The sequence below is a fragment of the Zea mays genome, chromosome 9 (assembly GCF_902167145.1).
Source record: "Zea mays cultivar B73 chromosome 9, Zm-B73-REFERENCE-NAM-5.0, whole genome shotgun sequence".
Taxonomy (NCBI): Eukaryota; Viridiplantae; Streptophyta; class Magnoliopsida; order Poales; family Poaceae; genus Zea; species Zea mays.
Window position 1 is genome coordinate 136,731,575 of NC_050104.1, and position 19,853 is coordinate 136,751,427.

A 19,853-nucleotide genomic window follows, 5' to 3' on the forward strand; every position below is an offset into this window, starting at 1 on the left:
CGTTAGGGTTCGACCGTTGGAGCTCTGACATGTGGGGCCACCGGACAACCATTGTTCACTGTCCGGTGCGCCTTCTGGCGCCTGCTCTGACTCTACGCGCGCTGTCCGCGCACTGTAGCTCACTGTTCACCTTTTGCAGACGACCGTTGGCGCTGTTAGACGTTGCTCCGCATGGCACATCGGACAGTCCGGTGCTACACCGGACAGTCCGGTGAATTATAGCGGAGGGCTCTTCCAGAAATCCGAAGCTGAGGAGTTCGGAGTGATTCTCCCTGGTGCACCGGACAGTCCGGTACGCCAGACCAGGGCAGCCTTCGGTTTTCTTTGCTCCTTTGATTTGAACCCTTCTTTTAACTTTGTATTGGTTTGTTGTGAACCTTTGGCACCTGTGGAACTTATAATCTAGAGCAAACTAGTTAGTGCAATTATTTGTGTTGGGCAATTCAACCACCAAAATCATTTAGGAAAAGGTTTTAGCCTATTTCCCTTTCAAGTACGATATTACGCTCTAGCGGCCCGAACCACTCTAAATCCTTGTGAGTTCTTCTGTTCATCCATCTAATAAGGCAAACCCTAAGCAGCCCCCTATTCTTAGGATTAGGCAGGTGCATTTCGCCACCTGGCTAGAGTTTACTCTCTAACATGTCTTATCCCAAATTGAAAGGGAAATGTATTAATCAGGCAAAGCAAAGCAATTCGACTGCAAATTTGATTGGTACCAAAGGTCATTTGCATCTGATTCATGCTTTAGTTGTCATATCTTATTAGCAAAGGCCACTTGAATTTCTCTGTTTTTGGTGTTTAATGCCAAAGGGGAGAAATTATTTGGTCAAAGCAAATAGGCCACACTGCCAAACGAAATGGACCATACCACTAGGTTTTAAGAAATCTATCAATTGGTTTCGTTGGTATGAAAAAACCCTCTTGACAAGCTAAGAGGAGAGTCTCTTATGAAAATTTATCAAAAAGGGAGAGAATTCTTTACAAAAGGGAGATTTTGGCCAAAAGCAAAAAAAATTGAAAAAGGGGGAGAATTTTGAAAAACATAAAAGAATTTGACAAAGGTGGAGCTTTTTCAAAACAAAAGTTTTTCATCGACTGAAACAAAAGATTCGAGGCCATCGCAACATTATGTACTAACTAGTTTTCTACGTGAATGAATATTGGTTCATAGGAATGAAATTTAAGAATTCAATATGAACAATAGCTCAAAACGAGGCTAGAAAGGGTGTGATTTGGATAAGATGAGCTGTGAGTAGTTCATGTGTTTGTATAAGTTCTAAATGTCCTTGGGAACATATTTGAGCACCTTAAGGGACTGGAAAGTTTAGACTGAAAACGGTGCTTTGGAGCTCGGTTTGAGCTAGAGTTGGAAAATGAGTTGGATTGATAAAAAACATATGAAACTATGGCTTAGACGAATTCTATAGACTCTCGATATGTTGTCTAAGTCTAAGAAGTACTCAATAAGACAACCAAACTCAGTCAAGGAAGAATAGCCTAAAAGTACTTAAGTTCAGTTGGTATGTGGTGCACCAGACCAAATCTAGTGTGCCCTCAGAACTGGTTACGCAGAGAGGTAATTTCTAGGGAACTAAGGTTTAATGCATCGAACCAGTCTGGTGTGCAGCAAATGGAGCACCAGACCACTTACGCGGAGAAGGCTAATTCCTGGAGGAAGTGGTCCTAGGCGCACCAGACCTATCAGGGTTCAATGGTAGGCTTTAGGATCCAACAGATAGATAACATGGCGAAAAACATGGTAGGGTCTAGTGGTGTACTAGACTGATGTAGTGCCCCTTGACACCTGACAGTTTGGTCAGAACGGTCAGTGAAACAGCAGGCGTGGCCGAGGTCCGGTCCGCAGAAAGTGTATTTTTTGGGATTTGATATCAACGACTATTTAGGTTGTTGGGGGATATAGATACATCCCCAGCTAGCCCATTCAATACTCAAGAGCTGAGCAATAACTCCAATACACTAGAGCAAGACTCTCAAGTGATCAAAGCCTCTCAAGTGATCAAAGCCTCCCAAGTGCCATAGAAGAGTGAATCAAGCAAAGAGATAGTCTTATGTGCGTAATTTGAGATATAGTACCTTGAGCGAGAGCTATAGAAAAGAATGTGCTATTCTTGTAATCATTGTGCCGAAAGTTTTGGTTCCTGTCGATACCCCAAAACTGGGGTATCCATTCCTGCTGGGTCAAGGCAGGGCCTGCATAGAGATGAAAACGAACATGAACGGACGGAAAACATCCTTAACCGTTTCTGTTACCATATTCTTCGACCGGGAACGGGAATGAAAGCGAGAGAGCCGGGAGCGGGAACGGATACGGAATATACGGGTATACGAAAATGAATAAATACGAACGGAACATAAATGAAAACGGACGATAACCAAAATATCTTCTAATACAAGCAAGTTGCTGTAACCGGTGTCACGGTGCCACCATCCCACCACCCACTGGATTGCCGGCAAGCAAAAAAATCACCACATGATGCCACCACTCACTGTGGGCCGTTGAAAGGATAGATAGCACAAGCACATAGACACTGCATCTCAGCAGTTCGGTACAGCAATTGAGCAGCGTCTAACGGGGGTGGTAAAAAGAAAAAATACCAACAACTCTAATCCTCTAGTACATGGCGATGGAACACAGGTCCTGGAGATAGAGGGAGGGCATGGTGGAGCCACGTATGTGACATGGGAGGAGGGCGCGTGCATCCAGGTCCCATCAGTCGTGTGGCTCATGCCTGTGGGCCGTTGCTCTGTGGTTGGGCCGGCTGGTCCGAGTTTTTCCCGTGCTAACATAAAACAGAAGAATACGAAAAAATACCGGACAAAAACAGGATATCGAAAATACAAGCGGGAAATAACCTTAACTATTTTCGCTCCCGTTCCCGGTTAGTCTCGTCCCATTTTCGTACCATTTTCATATTTTCCCGGAAATACGAAAATGATCGGGAAAAATGGGAATATGGTACGGATCGGGACAGGATTTTTCCCGTTGGTTTTCAACCCTAGGCCTGCATGGTTGTTCGTAGCCACGTGGCGACGAGCTGATTAGCCCGACATAGAGACTAGGCCCGCTCGATGGGCCCACTAGCCACCAGGCCCATTCCAGAGCCTACGACTTGTTGAGTCCTACCAGTGTCACCACAAGTCCCAAAGAGGGATTTGCTCGGCAACTCCTACCATAAGACCGAACCCCCGAGGGACGATCTCAAACCCCTGCGTGTGCCATCCGGACCTCCAGCTAGAGGAGGTCCGGTGCCGCCACGTGTTCGGGCCAATATAGGTGGGACTGGAACTTTTTGAAGTGCCTTTCGGACCCCCTGGCAAGGGAGGTCCAGGGCTACCACGTCTACTTGCGCTCCCAGGTACTACTCCCTACACGGGCAGAGAAACGGTGTCGCTAGGTGGCCTATGGTGCATGACGAAAGCCGGCATGTGTAGCCTGACTTAAGCTTCTAGCATGGGCTCCGCTCGCATTAAATGCAGGTAGGATGCACACTTGTCCACGCCCGTGATAGGTGGCTTGCACCCCTCATTTAATAGAGGCAATGTGCAGTTCGTAAGGCATGGGATGCACCAGTAACCCACGCGTTACCGACGCAAGACCATTGACTCTCAACGCCACGCATGGGCAGCCCTCATCATGACTCCTACTCCAGTGATAGGTGGATGTGACAAGACAACACTATTTGTATGTCCCCTACGCATGTCGGCGAGCTAGTCTACGCCGCAACCTACACTAGAGCGTTCGCCTGCACGCCGATTAGACATGGCAAAGGTGTGACTGGATGAAGAATTTGCACTACGACCAAGTGAAGATATCTTCACACCATAGGAGAAGACCTTGGTTGGTAGGATTAATTACTCCACACATTTTTTGCTATACTAATTGGGCCCACCTATCGGGGTTCCTCAGTGCCCATGTATGTGCCCCCTTGGGCTATAAAAGGGAGGGTGCAGAATTTACCAAGACTCAAGCTTTCCAAGGCAACTCGACGCCATCTCACTCATCAGCAATACAATCCACAATGGATTAGGGTATTACGCCCTAGCAGCCCGAACCACTATAATCCTGGTGTGATTCTTGGGTAATCAGAGGTTCATCCATCTCAACAGGCTAACCTCAAGCCCCCTTCTCATCTTAGGATTTAGGTGGGTGCAGTCTGCCACTCGACTAGAGAAATATTTCCGACAACTCCCATCGATTATAAAGGCTAGCAAGAGCCCCCAAGCTTGTGGAGCACCTTGTGGAGACTTTGGTCTCTCGATTGAGTTGAGAAAAGAGAGAGGGATCAAGTTTGATTATTGAAATCACTTGAGAGGGTTGAAAGAGACCCGGTCCTATGTGACACCTCAGCGGAGATGTAGGTTTTGTTTGGAAACCGAACTCAGTAAAAAACCATCGTGTCTTTGTGTTTGATTATTTGCAATTTGTTTTCTTCCTTCCTCCCTAAGTTCTCTTGTGTCGATTTCCATTCTAATCATTTTGTGTTGCTCCCGGGTTTATTATGCGCACTCATTAGAGCAACACATTGCAAGAAGAACTTGTCTCCTCGCTCTGATTAACCTATATCTTGTTCTAACCAACTAATTGGGATCAAGTTTTGTTCTAAGTGATTAAATTTTTAGGTTTTGCCTATTCACCCCTCTCTAGGTGGCTATCAATGTTGCATTCATCGTGTTACACATGTAGATTTGAAGGGGCAAGTCGGTGTGGCCGGGTGGTCACTTGAGGGGCCGACCGATAAGGGGGTTGATCGGGCGACCATGTTCATGGTCACCACCCCCTCGTTGCCTCATGCCTTCGCCCATTAGTGCTTCTTTGTTGCATGTTTTCTTCATGTTTTGTCACCTGCATCCAAATAGCTCAACACAACTTGTGGAACTCATTAGTGTTAACCTTTTACTCACTTTGTCATGAAGTTTCTCTTATCCTTATGATAGTTGAGGGCCAAGATCATGAAATAATGGCCATTAACAACACATCATGACTCCTCTCTAGACTTACCTAGGTAAAGCTACCCATTCATGCCCCCTTATTGTATGGCCAAAGAAAAAAGGTCCTATCACTAATCTATATGTCTATCAACTTCTTGATACTTAGAACTAGCATATCATTAACCTTCTTAGTCTTCCTTTCAAAACTAAGAATTGGCTTCCATAAATAGGGCACAAATTATTGTGATGTCTTTGTCGAGTTCAAACATTAACATGACTGAAGATGAGATGGTTGTCAATTTTCTACATCAAACTATAGTGGATGCAACGATGAAGCTTGCCTCTAGGTCTTCCACAAGGAGGAGACGAAGGATACAAAAGTGGTGCTACATCAACCGAGATCGTGAAGCCACCCACGATCGATTGATGCAAGACTACTTCAATGACTCGTGTGTCTACCCTCTGGTCTACTTTCATCGAAGGTACCGCTTGCGGAGGATTCTCTTTCTTCAAATCTTGGATAGGTTGGATAAGCATTCACCTACTTCACTCTTAGAATCGATGCACTCAAATGTGATGGTTTCTCCCCTACCAGAAATGCATCGCTACCCTATGTATGCTTGCATGCGATAGCGTTGATGACTCCATTGATGAGTACATCAAAATGGGGAAGTTTAGCATTAGAGTGCCTCGAACTATTCTATAGAGGTGTTATTTTATGTTTTGGTGAGAAATATAGTTGTAGTTTCACTATTAATGATCTTAGAAGATAGAGCTAAGGGAGGAGGAGATTCCTAATATGATAGAAAGTATAGATTGCATGCATTGAAAGTGCAGGAATTGTTCCATTGGATGGAGATGATAGTTTACAAGGGACACTGGATCCTCAACCATCATGCTCGAGACAGTTACCTCATATGACTTGTGGATTGACATATTTTTTGGGGGTCACGGGGTCGAACAACAACGTGAACATGCTCAACCAGCCGTTGTTGCTCACTGATAATGTGAACTTCACGGTGAATGGTCATGAGTACAACCAAGGGTACTCCCTCGCCGATGGCATCAACCCTCAGTGGTTGGTGTTTATGAGAACCATTCTCCTCCTATAGACTCCTAAGCAGCAGATGTTTGTTGTAGGGCATGAGGGCGCATGGAAGGACATAGAGAGCATTTCAGGGTCCTTAAGGCTCGATTATATATTCTTGCTACCCCATGCCATTCCTTTTTCTCACCAAGTATTCAGTGTGATCATGTGTGCATGTATCATACGTTGTGGACGACTACAATATAGTCGAGTCCTCCATTGCAGCACCAACCATCACCCCTCAAGCACCTATGGTCTTTGCAACCATCCTTCAACATGAGACCTCAATCCATTTTTTCGATGTATGACCATCTCTAAAATTATTTAATGGAGTATATTTAGGATCTTTGCATCATGGAAATTAGATTTTATTTTTATGTGTAATGTAATTTTTTTATTTTTCTAGTGCTCCATTTGGATGTAATTGACGGTGAATTGGAGGGTATGAAATTGAATTGGTTCAATACCAAATCAGTCATGGTATTGAAATGGGATGCAATTCCAGTTCTATTTTTTGATGTTATTGTATTGAAGTTTGGAATTGTGTGGTCTAATTCCACGCAATATAGAGGGGTGACACTCTGTATTGAAAGATGGAGCTTCCGGTTATAGTCCAATACTAGAGATTGGGTCCCTAATTTCAAATCTCTATTCCATGTGCAATTAAACAGCAAAATTTAAGAAAACTGATCCCAATTCACAATTTCGTACCCCAAAATCTACATCCAAACGAGATTATAATGTCATTTTTATTTGTTTTATACATTATATAATTTTCTTCCTAAGTAATGTAATTTTAATTGTTCCATCAATTGTGTAGTTTTATTTTTTAAAACAATATAAATTTTGTTCTCTTTATGAACTATGTAGAGTGGATATTCTTATCTATACGTTAGATTAATGTTTTGCAAATAAAGCACGTGTTTTATTTGCAATACAAACATGTATAAGAAAAACTGATGAGAATATATCTCGTGCACATGGATGTTTAGTGCATATGATGCACATATTAAATCATCACCACTCATTTTAGATCTAACGTCTCTAGTTGTTTGATACATTTTGCCAAGGACACACTCTAACATGGTGAGATGTAGTGGTGGAAGATGTTATTTATGAATTACAATAATTAAACAGAAACGTTAGATCTGATATGGATAGTGATGATTTAATATGTGCACCATGTGCATTAAACTTTCATGTGCAACATATATGTCCTCGAATGATGCTCAATGTATAATAACGGTAAAGACATTGTAATAGTCTATAGTGTGATCGATAGCTGACGTTATAGACGGTATAATTTAATGACATCGGATCCTGTGTAACAAAAGCTCAAGCTATCAAGCTACGAGACTAGTAGTGACCGATTTAGTGTTAAATTTATAGTGCCACAAATAGGGATCAGCACCGGTTTTGTTTATATCCCATTCAGATCTTGGCAACGGTCCAGAAACGAAGAAGCCCTTGCTGTCGTCTTCTCTTCGGCAACGTTCACGTTCAGTTCCCGTGTGCTGGCACTGGCACTGGTAGGCAGAGTGAGGACGGCCGTCCAAAATCGCAGCCAAAGCAGACAAGGCCGCATCGGAGATGACGATCGCTGCAGCATCTGCAATAGGGGATGGGGCGATTGGTTTCCTCGTGATCCGCGCGCGCCACCACTGTGTGACAATGATGGAACAAGACCCGTCGCCCGGCGGATCCTGTGTTCATTTGGCTGCAGTGCGCGGGCGCGGCGGCCTGCAACGGCAACTCGTCGTACAGTGTCCCGGCGTTCGGCTGCATCGTTTTCGGGTTTTGGCGGAGCTGAGCTGAGAAGGGGGACCTGTGTGGCAGTCTGGCAGAGGAGGGAGCAGCCGCTGAGGCCTGCTGGGAAACGGTAACATGTGGCAGCCTTGTGCGTGGGGTGTGGGAACCTTTTTCTCTTTTTTTTAGTTTTTAAATTAGGAGGGGCTGTGCTCTCAACGGCCAACGGCTCCTTGGTGCGGCGGGCGGTCAACGTCTCTCTCGCCGGGGCGCTCTCCATGACTCCATCTTAAAACCCACAGCTTTCTTCCCGTCTTGGCGTCTTCCCACATATGAGTATATGACATATCCCCACTCTAGCCAAGTAGCCAGTCCTCTCTCCACTCTCCTCTCGCACCACCAAAAAAACCGGCCCCACCGTTCGCCATGAGCTCCGAAGCAGAATGCGCAGCTCCAGCCGCCGCCGCGCCGGATGGGGCGGGCGGCGGCAGGGTGGAGATCGACACGTCCGCGCCGTTCGAGTCCGTGCGGGAGGCCGTCGACCGGTTCGGTGGCAGCGCCGTCTGGAGCTCCGACCTCGTCAGGCGCATGTTCGCGCCCTCCAAGGTGACCGACCACCCGCCGCCGCCTCTTTTCTTCTCCCATTTTCTTTCTCCTCCGTCCATCCCCTGCCGTGGCATAGTCCGCTCCGTTTGCTGCTGCTGCATCCACCTGGTAGTTGATCAATGTGAGATCCGAGGTTGCTGGCTCCTCGGTTTTGCTCTACTTGCTTGGTCCCCGGAGTGACTGGCCCCAGCAAGCCAGCAACAGAGTAGATCGATGGTGCTGTTTCTTACTTTGCTTTCCATGTTTGCAACCTGCAGAAACATGAACAGTCTGACCAAGCTGCAGAGGCCATCAACGCCGAGGAGCAGGCTGCACAGCTAGAGAACGAGCTGGCAGTTAAAGAAAGGGAGACTCTTGATGTGCTCAAGGAGCTGGAGGCAACCAAGAAGATCATAGCAGACCTGAAACTGAAGATACGGAAGGAAGCCACTGAAACATCCCCTGAAGAGGCTGCTGACCAGGTTTCTGAGGCGGGAGCTCAACAGCAGAAACCTGAAAACACCAACATTGATGTGGTGGTGGACATGGAAGGTGTAGAGGAGAACCATTCAGGTTCGGTTCCGGTGGATCTCGAGCAGGCGAAGGCAAACCTGAACAGAGCTACATGTGATCTGGCTGCGGTGCGGGCTGCAGTCGAGCTACTGCGAAACAGCATAGCGAAAGAGAAAGTGTTGCTTGAAAGAGCCCGAGAGAAGCTCTCCTCTGATACTTCGTCGGTTTCTTCTTTGGAGGATGACCTGGATCAGACAGCGCAAAAGATGGAAACGCTGAAGGATCTGCAGAGGAGACGCAAAGACCCCTCAGATATTTTTGTAGAGATCAAGAAAATGACCACCGAGGTGCAGCAGCTCAGGAGCATGGCAGACGATTCGAAATCTGAGGCAATGGTGTTGGCTGCAGAAATCGAGCAGGTAAAGGCCAGCATTTGCACGGCTGAGGTCAGGTGCATTGCAGCCAGGAAGATGGAAGACGCCGCTAGAGCAGCAGAGGCCCTCGCGCTGGCCGAGATCAAAGCGCTAGTGAGCAGCGGAAGTTCTTTCGAAGGAGACACCGCTTCCGATGGAGGAGGGGTAACTCTCTCGATGGAGGAGTATTTCAAGCTGTGCTCCCGAGCTCTGGAAGCTGACGAAAGCTCCAGGAGGAAAGTGGAGAACGCAATGCTGCAGGTAGACGCAGCTGACGATTCAGAGTCCGAGTCTGTCAAGAGGCTCGAGGATGCCAGAGTGGAGGTCGAGGAGTGCAAGAAGGCGCTGCAAGAGGCCCTGAGGAGGGTAGAGGCTGCAAACCATGGGAAGTTTGCGGTGGAAGAGATTCTTCGTAGATGGAAATCTGAGAGCGGGCACAAGAGGCGGTCTCTTGGTGGCTCCCCAAGATTCAAAAGGGCGGCAGCTCACCGTCGCGAAGATTCGCACGCCACGGATATGATCTCTGATGCTTCAGACAGACCACCCAAACCAACATTGTCGATCGGGCAGATACTGAGCATGAAGCTAATGGGACCTGATGGGTACGACAAGAGTGTTTGGGATGACAAAACAGGCGAGATACCGGAGATCTCGCTCGGTCAGATTATAAACAGGAGTGGTGTTCTGTGCAGAGAGGATGTGGCTGCTCGCAGAAGAATTTCGGGGAAGAGGAAGAAGTTTGCATTGACTGGGCTTTCTGTTCTCCTGGCCAAGCAATCGAAGAACAAGAAGAAGAGAGAATCCTTTTAAGCTGGTACAAGTCGTCCCACAAATATCAGTGCTGTACTTTATAGTCTTGTGATATGCAGTTGTAGTTCAACCTTGTCATTAGTAGCTGGTTATATCGAGATATTTTGTATGAGGAATGAGGTAGTATATTTTAGTTCCTCATGTTAAATGTACCGGTAGCGATTATTTGCTGCTAATTAGAGTAGCGACTGGCAGTTCTCTGCTATGTATGCTGTTGAGGTCTACGTAATTGGACCCAAAATTTACATTTCTGCGTTTGAGGTCTATGGTCTAAAATTTGCCTTTTTTTTGTACAACATCTGAAGCACAAGCACCATTATCCTTGGTGGTCGTCAATTATACAAGAGATAAAAAAACAAAAAATATAAGGCCGTTTTCTTTTTTTATCGTTCATAAACTGGAGTAATTTGAGGAGTACCTTTGTGACTGTGTGAAGTACATGGATGCAGCCATAGAAAAAACAAACAGCTGACGGCGCTTTCAGCTGGAGCAAGCAGCCGGACTTCATAAGGAAAAGAATCATCTAATCTAACCTCCGCTGCGGTCCTACATACTTTGCTGAATGTTTAAGCAGCATTGCTGATTGCGTGGTCATGTCTGCCATCCCACAGCCGGGCGTGACCGTGTAGTGGATTCCGTTGGAGCACGAATTGCCCAACGGCCCCGTCCTGTCGTCGCTTGGTTGCGGAGCCGATGACGTCGTGGATTTACCTTTGTTTGTTTGTTTTTTTTCATCCGCGGTTGGAAAAACAAATAAGGTAGGCAGCACAAAAATTCTCATGTCCCGTCGCATACAATTTCTTGAGTTGGGATTTTGTTCTTCAGGCTTTTCGAGGGGTTCCCATAAGAAACGTACATTATCTCAAATTCTTAAGGGCTTGTTCGCTTTAGAGTGGATTGAGGGGGATTGGAGGGGATTAAATCCCCTCCTATACAAATTTGTATAGGAGGGGATTTAATCCCCTCCAATCCTCCTCAATCCACCCCAAAGCGAACAAGCCCTAAGAGAGAAGCGGTCCAGATTTTAGCCCACTTATTCAAAATCCTAATTCGCTTTGTGCACAAGTCCTGACAGCAAAGTACTTCCCAGATTGTAATCTACTTATGGCAGAGTCAAAACCAAACATCTCGTACTCTTGGAGGAGTATTTTGCGTTGTGTTGAACCCTGAAAGAAGGGCTGGTTTGGCGAGTTGGGAATGGGGAAAATAATGGCGTGTTTGGTTTGTGGAGTCAATCTATGCTTCATGAGATGATGTATCATAAGTTAATTCTATCAATTTTGGTAGGATCAACTCACTCCTCATGTATATACTAATTATTAACTTACGAGGAATGGTGTGGTGATGGATCAACCCATTCTATTCTACAAACCAAATAAAAAAGTGAGGAGTGAGAAAAAGATGAATCACTTTATTCCTTAAACCAAACACACTCTAAATATCTGGCATGATCCTTGGATACCGAATGAGGTAACTAGAAGATCTGTGACTCCAAGAGGATAAAATGTTCTAAATAAAGTTTCAGACTTGATAAACCCAAATACTGGAGAGTGGGATGAAGAGTTGGTGCGTGACATGTTTTGGGATATTGATGCTCGCCTCATTTTAACTATTCCAGTCGATCTTGAGCAAATGAGCAAGAGGATTATGTTGCATGGCACCCAGATGTAAAAGGAAAAATTCTCCGTGAAATCTGCCTACCATACACTAAGGGCTTATTTGGGAGTAAGGGTAATAGAGAGGATTAAAGAGGCTAGAATTCCCCACTATTCAATTTTAAATAGTGAGAGATTCTAGCCCCCTCAATCCCCTTCATTCCACTTGCTCCCAAACAACGCCTTATGATGTAAATTAGTTTACCTTGAAAAAGCAGGAAGGTCAGTCTTCTTCGAGACATGAAAATAATAAGGAGTTGTGGAAACAGATATGAAAACTTAAATGTCAGCCTATGGTGTTACATTTCATCTGGCGTTTAGCTCATGACAGCCTCCCTCTAAGAATGACTATAAAAAGACATGGAATGGCTATTGAAACAATATGCCCAGTGTGCAACAAATTGATGAGGATGGTAGTCATATTTTTCTAAAATGCAAAGTTATAAAGAAATGCTATAGGATTTTGGATTTAGAAAAAAAACAGGATGACTTTGATGAATGCCAATTCGAGGATGTTTTTCTGTACGCCTATAAATATAGGTCATTTCTGTAACTTATACTATGCGGTTGATAGTAGATCTGTTTTCTCGTGATTGTTTGCTCCTTCATATTGGAGTGGATTTTTCACGTAAATCTTTGTGTCTATTTTATTTCCTAATAAGTGGTATCTGAGCTAGGGTTAGACACATTGTTTATATCCATATTGTGGTCGCCACCGCCGACGATGAGTTTTGCTATTTGTCACATTATGTCGACTAAATTTTATATTACGAAGTTTGATGACAAAATTATTGCTATTTGGCAAATTCAGATGAAGGTTGTTCTTACTCAGTTGATTGTTCAAAAGGCGTTGCAGACGCGACCTGCTGACATGATTGATGATAAATGGCAATATATTGATGAGAGAGCTTTGTCCGCCATACAACTCAGTTTATCTTTTAATGTTCTGCGTGAAGTAATGCATGAAAAATCCACAACAACATTGTGGAAGAAATTGGAGGAGCTGTATATGACCAAGAGTCTTGCAAACAAACTACGTCTCAAGGAGCATCTTTACACTATTCACATGTTAGAACGTACATCTATGCAATGACATATTAATGAATTTAATTCAATTATTGTGGACCTTAAGAGTCTTGATGTTAAGATAGATGATGAAGATAAGGTAATTTTATTGGTAGTCTCATTGCCTCCTTCTTTTAAGCATTTTAAGGAAATTATGCTTTATTGTAATCATACTTCACTGTCCTTTGAGAATGTTAAGTCAAATTTGTTGTCCAAGGAAAAAATTGATGTTGATTTTCGTTCTGAACCCAAAGGTGAAGGTTTAATTGTTCGGGGATCTAGATATCATAAATCCAACCTTTATTATCGTTATTGCAGAAAAAATACTCATCATATTTCTCAGTGCCCCAGAGTGAGAAATAAAGATGAGAGAAAGAAAAAAGAATTGGATAAGTCTTCTGCTGAAGCTAGTTTTGTTGAAACTTTGGATAGTGGAGAAGCTCTGTTTGTTGCCTTTGTAGAAAAGTGCTTTTCTTGGGTTCTCGATTCCGCTTGCACTTTTCATATTTGTTCGCATAGAGATTGGTTTTCTGATTATGTTCAGTCTCATGCTGGTGAGGTTGTTATTGGAGATGGATTCACATGTGAGATTATTGGAATCGGCTCTATTTATATCCAAGTTCATGATGATAGTATTAAGAAATTTATCGATGTCTGTTTTGTTCCAAAATTGAAGAGAAATCTTATTTCTTTGAGACTTTAGAAGCAATGGGATTCAATTTTGCTGCTATTGATGGTGTTTTTAAGGTTTCTCGTGGCAATTGTATTATCTTGATGGGCAACCGTTTGAATAATCTATATTATTTGCAATGTTCAACAGTTGATGTTGAAGCTATTTATATTGCGTTCTAGAAGAGAGGTTATTTTGATGATACGAAGTCGTGCTCCAGTTCCAAGTCTAATGGTTCCTTAGACTTGGTTGATATTCAAATTTAGCATCCTAGAGGTGTTTGTGAAACAGTTCCATGGATTTAGAGTTAAGGGAAGATTTGTTAGAATATTACTAGAGGTACAAGATGTTCAGGAACTAATACGTTGCTCCACCGAATGTAGGGGTAGAAACGGAAACGGTAATTTTCGGATACTTGGAATCGTTTTTGAAGTTTTACCAAAATTTAGGTCTAAACAGAAACGGAAGCGGTTACCAAAAATACGGAAACAGAATCAATAGAAAAAATCGGAATCGGAAACAAAAATGGTTTAATTCTCTTCCGACCGTTTCCGGAAATTACCGTTTTTATTCGGTATTTTACCGTCGGTGATAAATTCGGTATTTTTTAGAAAAATATTAAATCTGAATTGATCTTTATAAACTCATAATAAATTCATCTTAGCTTAGAAAAATATGAAACTAATTTTATTATTTTCCTAAAATCAAGATCTATCTAATGGTATATAGTTTAGAATCGTTTGAATCTTTTATAAATCTTATTTATGTTTTCTTACATGTTTTTACTCTTGATACATATATTCATAATTTGCACGAGAACTTAAGAAAGACCAAGAGAACACTAATTATATTGACTGTGACAAGCAGTAAGAGTACAAATAGAATGTAAGTGTCATATCATTATACACATCTTGATTCTACTTTATTTTAATACATATTAATGATTTTATTATAGTAAGACTTATTACTTTATATATTTATTGTGACCTTCTATCTTATATATTATTACTAATTTTATATAAATGTATGACTTGCGTGAACTTTTAAAGTTGATTGAGGGTACAAGTTACAGTTTTTACCGATCGATTTTTAGATTCTAATCGTAACCGTTGTAATTTTCGTACCGAACTTTCGTTTCCGATATTTCTGAATTACCGATATCGTTTCTGTTTTCGGAATTACCGTTTCGATCTGAAAAAATATGAAAACTAAAATAATTTTAGTGTTTACCGATCTTTTCCATCGTTTTCAACACTAGCCGAAAGTACGGACCCGCTAATCATCCAACGGCCTAATTAATCATCACAATCCAGCTTAATTTACGGGAAAACACTGAGGAATGAATAAAGAATGGCGGCGCACTCGTGCTGACCTCGTTCGGCTTCGGTCCTACCGCCGCCGCGTCGTGGGAGGATAATCGAACTGCTTCCCTTCTCGTCTTCCCTAACCTTTCCGTCCTTCCCGGATTATTTCCATCACCAGAGCGTATCGCGTCGTCTCCTCTCTATCCGATTCCGCCCGCGGACCCAGGCTCCCGCATGGACGCTGCCGGCGGGGTGGAGGCCGCCGCCAACGGCGGGATCGAGGGCTCCGCCGACCCCTGCAGCTCAGGCGGTGCCGGCGGGTACAGGCGCTCCGTCCACCAGATCGCCGGCGGCGGGAAAGGTCTGCTGCTCTCCTGCCCGAACTCTCCGCTCCCCGGTTTGCGAATTGCGATAGGTTCTGCGCCCTGTTGTCATGTCCGTGCGATTAGCAGCGCGGATTGGTTAGTGACGTCGTTACGTCGATGCAGTTTTGGCCTTCTCGATCAGATAAGTGCCGTGCTTGTCCCAGCTGTAGTAGATTAGTACTGCAGGATTGGAAAACGGTGGCTCGCGAGGTTTTGATTTGTGCAACTACAACTACTACAAGCAAATGTTGTGTTCCGTGTAGTTCAAAACTTTGGAGTTTGGACTACATCATGTACGGAAGCTACGGTTCTGTGTGATGTGGACTTGTAGCCAGAGAGTATCGTGCTGTTTTAAATGAAATTATAGTTATTACTGTGAACCCAATAGGGCTTGAAATACTTGTGCTGGAATTTGACCTGATAATTGCTGCAACGAGCCCATTTCAAAGATAAGAGTCATGTAAGATAAGAATTGGTAGCATTTGAATTTGGGTCTAATTGGGCTGTAAAGTGCATGGTTGTTGTACTTAATCTCAGATGTTAGTCAATTTCTTTTATCACCCCGCCTAAACTAGTTGATCATCTTAGCTTCAAGTGGTTTGACAATTCATATTTTCTCTGCGCAAGGATTGCTTGCTTGTCATTATGGATGTTTCTAGAGTCTCGGCTGCTCATGTGGCGCTTGCTTGTCACTATGGATGTTTCTAGACTCTCGACTACTCATGTGGCGCCGGCCTATGATGCCAGGTTGCCTCTTGCATTGGCTAGTGCCTGGCTGCGTATGGCACTTTACGATGCATCTTTTGTGTGGAACCATGGTTTGGGGCTTTTCTCGACCAGCAGAGTTAAGGTTCTACTACCTACATGAAATGTCCTAGGGAAGCTTTTACTGGCTGGTCAATTGTAATTTAGAGATGGATAAACGGTGCTACTTTTATGCCCTATTAAAGTGCAGCTGAACATCTATCTGTCTTGTTCCTGCTAATGTTAATTGCCGTTTTCAGCTGCTGATATCATCTTATGGAGGCGAGCGCGTGTTACATTTGGTGTTATATTTGGTGCTACTCTGGCATGGTGGTTGTTTGAGAAGTCTGGACTATCATTATTAACTATCTGCTCTGATATACTTCTCATCTTGATAGTTCTGCAGTTCATAAGGGTTAAAATAGCTGGACTGCTAGATAGGTAAGCAACCCGGATCCTCCTTCCATTGTATCTCAAATTTGGATGAATTGCCTATATGTTATCATACTGGTTTAACTATTTGCAGGCAGCCTAGGCCACTACCTGAGTTAGTTTTATCAGAGGAGATGGTTAGCAATGCTGCGGCTTCATTCCGTGTGAAAGTGAACAGCATGCTGATGATAGCGCATGACATTACTCTTGGCAAGGACTTCAGGCTATTTTTCCAGGTTCACTGTTATGCATGTACTTTGTGTTGATTTTTTTGGTATTCCTGTCATTGCTGAGACATTTTCTCTTCACAGGTCGTGATTGTCTTGTGGCTGTTATCTGTCATTGGAAATTTCTGCTCGTCTATCACTCTTGCTTACATAGGTATATATTATCCTGTACAGGTCATACTTTACCCTTTGTTCCTTACACGTTTAGGAATATACAGACACTCAGACAGTACCACCAAAGTGCAGGCAGAATCTTATCTCTGTTTCGTCTTGAGTTATTATTTCTGAATTTCATTGCTAATTTTAAAATGGGTGCACGACAGGAACCGTTGCTTTGGTCACAATGCCTGCATTGTACAACAAGTACCAGAGGCCTGTTGATAGGTATGCTGGGATGGTCTACCGGAACATTTCGAGGCATTACAAGATAGTTGATGAGAATGTGATCAGTAGACTACCGAGAAGGTTTATCAGAGATAAAGAGGACTGATACTCTGAAAAATGAACTCGCTAAGCTAGTCAGGTAATCTTTTACCTACATTGTCAGACCTTACATGGTGTGAAACTATAGAGCTACGAAAACAGAGAACGGCATGGAACCTACAGTAGATACCGTTGCAGTGTACTCTTGGGCAAAGGTTTGAGACGAAATTAAAATGTATAGCTTTCTGTGTTAGCTCTTTGCAACGAACTGGCTAAATGTTGTTAAAAATAACAAAAGCAATTGTCATGGGAAGTTGAAAATGAAGTGGTTGTAACTTGTGAAAGCGAGTGCTGTAGCAGGTACCAGCAATGGCAACAGACTGAATCTACTGCAGGGTACTTTGGTTGCGGCTTGCAGTCAGATGCATGGCTACGTCTCACTCCGAAGTCAGCTCCGAACATGTTACCCCCCTGGTATCATTTCACTAGTAATTCTGTTAAATCTGACAGGTCCTACTCCTACCCTTCATGATAAAATAAGATGACTGACAGGTGCAAGTGCTCGCTGCTCAGTATCGCTAAACCTTACTCCTTCAGCATTATGCCACAAGTGCAATACATGGTTCAAAATAAAGGCGCTGTTTGGACTTTGGACCCATTAGCTAACAGTAATTAGCTAATAGCTAGTTATTAGCTATCTGATTTGGTCCAGTTTGAATCTAGCTAGCTGTTAGCCAATAGTAATTAGATATCCAATTTGGTCCAGTTTGAGTCTAGCTAGCTGTTAGCCAATAGTAATTAGCTATCTAATTTCGTCCAGATAGTTACTGTCTACAGAACAAGCTAACAATTAGCTGGTCTATTATTAGCAAATAACTATTATGTATTATCCATATGGATTCTCGTTTCTGCTAAATCTGACTGGTACTAGTTCTTCCCTTCTTCATGATCAACTAAGGCGACTGACGGTTGCAAATGTCCGGAATTGCCAAACCTTGCTCATTCAGCATTAAAATGCTATTTGATACTCTCACTTTGTTATATCAGGCAAACTCTCTATAGCGTTCACATCTCGACACTACACAACAACATATAGACTATTTTTTTTTTCAAACTGTCATAGCAACTCCGGGTCAGTCTCACGCCGAATACAGTGAAAGGTCTTCCGAAAACAGAACAGTCGCACCTGCAACAATAATTTATACCCGGTGATCTCTATATTTAATCAAGATAATTGTCAAACACTTTACAGAATCAAGCATGATTATTTTTCTCCAACAATGGAGTTTCATGATTATTTTTCTGTAACAATGGAGTTTCGAGAATTGAGCTCCAAAGAACTATAGAATTATCATACTTGACCAGTTGACCGTGAAAAGTTTAGGAGCAGAACTAAACCCAACCTCTTTGATAACCTCTGAAAATTGTTGCATGGTAGAAACAACAATTTTTTATGCTTCCTTGGCAGGATAGCTGCATAAGATCCAAGTCAAGTTACACTATAAATTAAAACTCGAAATTGGAAAATCAGTTGAGTGCAGCAAAGGTACGTAAATGAGCGAAAACTAAAACCTGCACATACCGAGAAACACCACAAGATATAGCAGGGAATGCGATGTACTGTCTTTAGCAAGCTTGAACCAGCACATAATTTCTTTTAAAATTTGAATAGAGCTTACTCATTGGCGTTCTTTAATGACACTTCAGGATGCTTGTCCATATCATATATAGGCCCAACAGTGTGAATCACTCGAGAAACAGGAAGCTCGATGTGACAGCTGGTATTGAGGAGCGCGAAGGGATTACTGAGTCGATGTCTGAAGAGGCTGCATCAGCAAGGATGAGTCTGGTCATCTGGTGCCGGACGGTGACCAGGAGTAGGAAAGAGGAAAGGGCCGTGTGGGTGGTGTTTATGGCCATGTTGGCCGTTTGTGGTGTGGGGCATCTGTGGCAGTGAGCCGACCCATTCACGAGTATATTCCGAACCCTACAGTAAGCAATGAGAATAACGTGAACCAATTTCCAACTCTGTCTCCGTGTGCCGCCGTCGCAGAGTGCTCACGTCCCGGCGATCCGTCGTTGGTGGCCAAGGGCCGTGACAACTGGTATCAAAGCTATCGTCCTCTGCGTGGGTCATCATCGAGGAAGAGGTCGTCCCAGGATTCGTCCACAACGGCGCCGATTCCAAAACCCTCGACGCAAACCAAGGTGCTGTTTGGTTCAAAAAATGTAACGCAAATGGTAATGGTAATGGTTTCGGCTCGATTACTGACGGTAACAAATTTGAATAGGCTGGTATCAAATTTTAGTGTGGTATCTGATTACGATTGGACTAAAACAAACATGATTTAACGTTATCCGTTACCCATTACGTTACAAATATGTGAACCAAACGGCACCTTGTTCGTATTGGATGCTATGGCGTGCAAGGAGGAGGATTCAGATCAGTGGGAGCGGTTGATGAAGAAGATGGATTGGCTCACACAGAAGGTGATGGGTATGGATGAGGTGCAGCAACAGTTGCTGGCGCAGGCAAGGCTGGCGGCGACTGTGGCGTAGAGGACAACAGAGGAGATCGTCCTTCTAGCACAATAGCTAGAGTGGACGGACAAGGCTGTGGCAGAGCTGAGGTTGGAGCAGATGGCCCAAGATATGAAGATGGCTGATTCGGCGACTGGGGAGAGGAACCGGTGTGGAGGAGCAAGGATAAACCAACCAGAACCAGGTAGAAGGTATGATTATTCGATTCCTCATCGTAATAGGGAGTTTGGGAATAGGCGTTTGGGGGAGATAGAGTGGCAAGTATCGTCGTTGCCCAGACAACCATTTCCAAGGTTTGATGGGGAAGAACCTAAGGTCTG

The 19,853-nt window shown here is 43.6% G+C and overlaps 2 protein-coding genes across 2 annotated transcripts; both read left to right on the forward strand.

The window, feature by feature from the left end:
- The first annotated feature begins 8,114 nt into the window (after positions 1–8,114).
- Positions 8,115–10,350, forward strand: LOC100277584 (uncharacterized). The gene is made up of 2 exons (NM_001151102.1): positions 8,115–8,392; positions 8,650–10,350. Exons 1-2 carry the CDS (start codon positions 8,213–8,215, stop codon positions 10,105–10,107), a joined length of 1,638 nt encoding a protein of 545 aa, NP_001144574.1. The 5' UTR covers positions 8,115–8,212; the 3' UTR covers positions 10,108–10,350.
- A 4,479-nt stretch (positions 10,351–14,829) lies between these two features.
- On the forward strand, positions 14,830–17,377 carry LOC100283018 (seed maturation protein). The gene is made up of 5 exons (NM_001155920.2): positions 14,830–15,162; positions 16,171–16,351; positions 16,437–16,578; positions 16,654–16,723; positions 16,893–17,377. Exons 1-5 carry the CDS (start codon positions 15,036–15,038, stop codon positions 17,057–17,059), a joined length of 687 nt encoding a protein of 228 aa, NP_001149392.1. The 5' UTR covers positions 14,830–15,035; the 3' UTR covers positions 17,060–17,377.
- Positions 17,378–19,853: the final 2,476 nt, after the last annotated feature.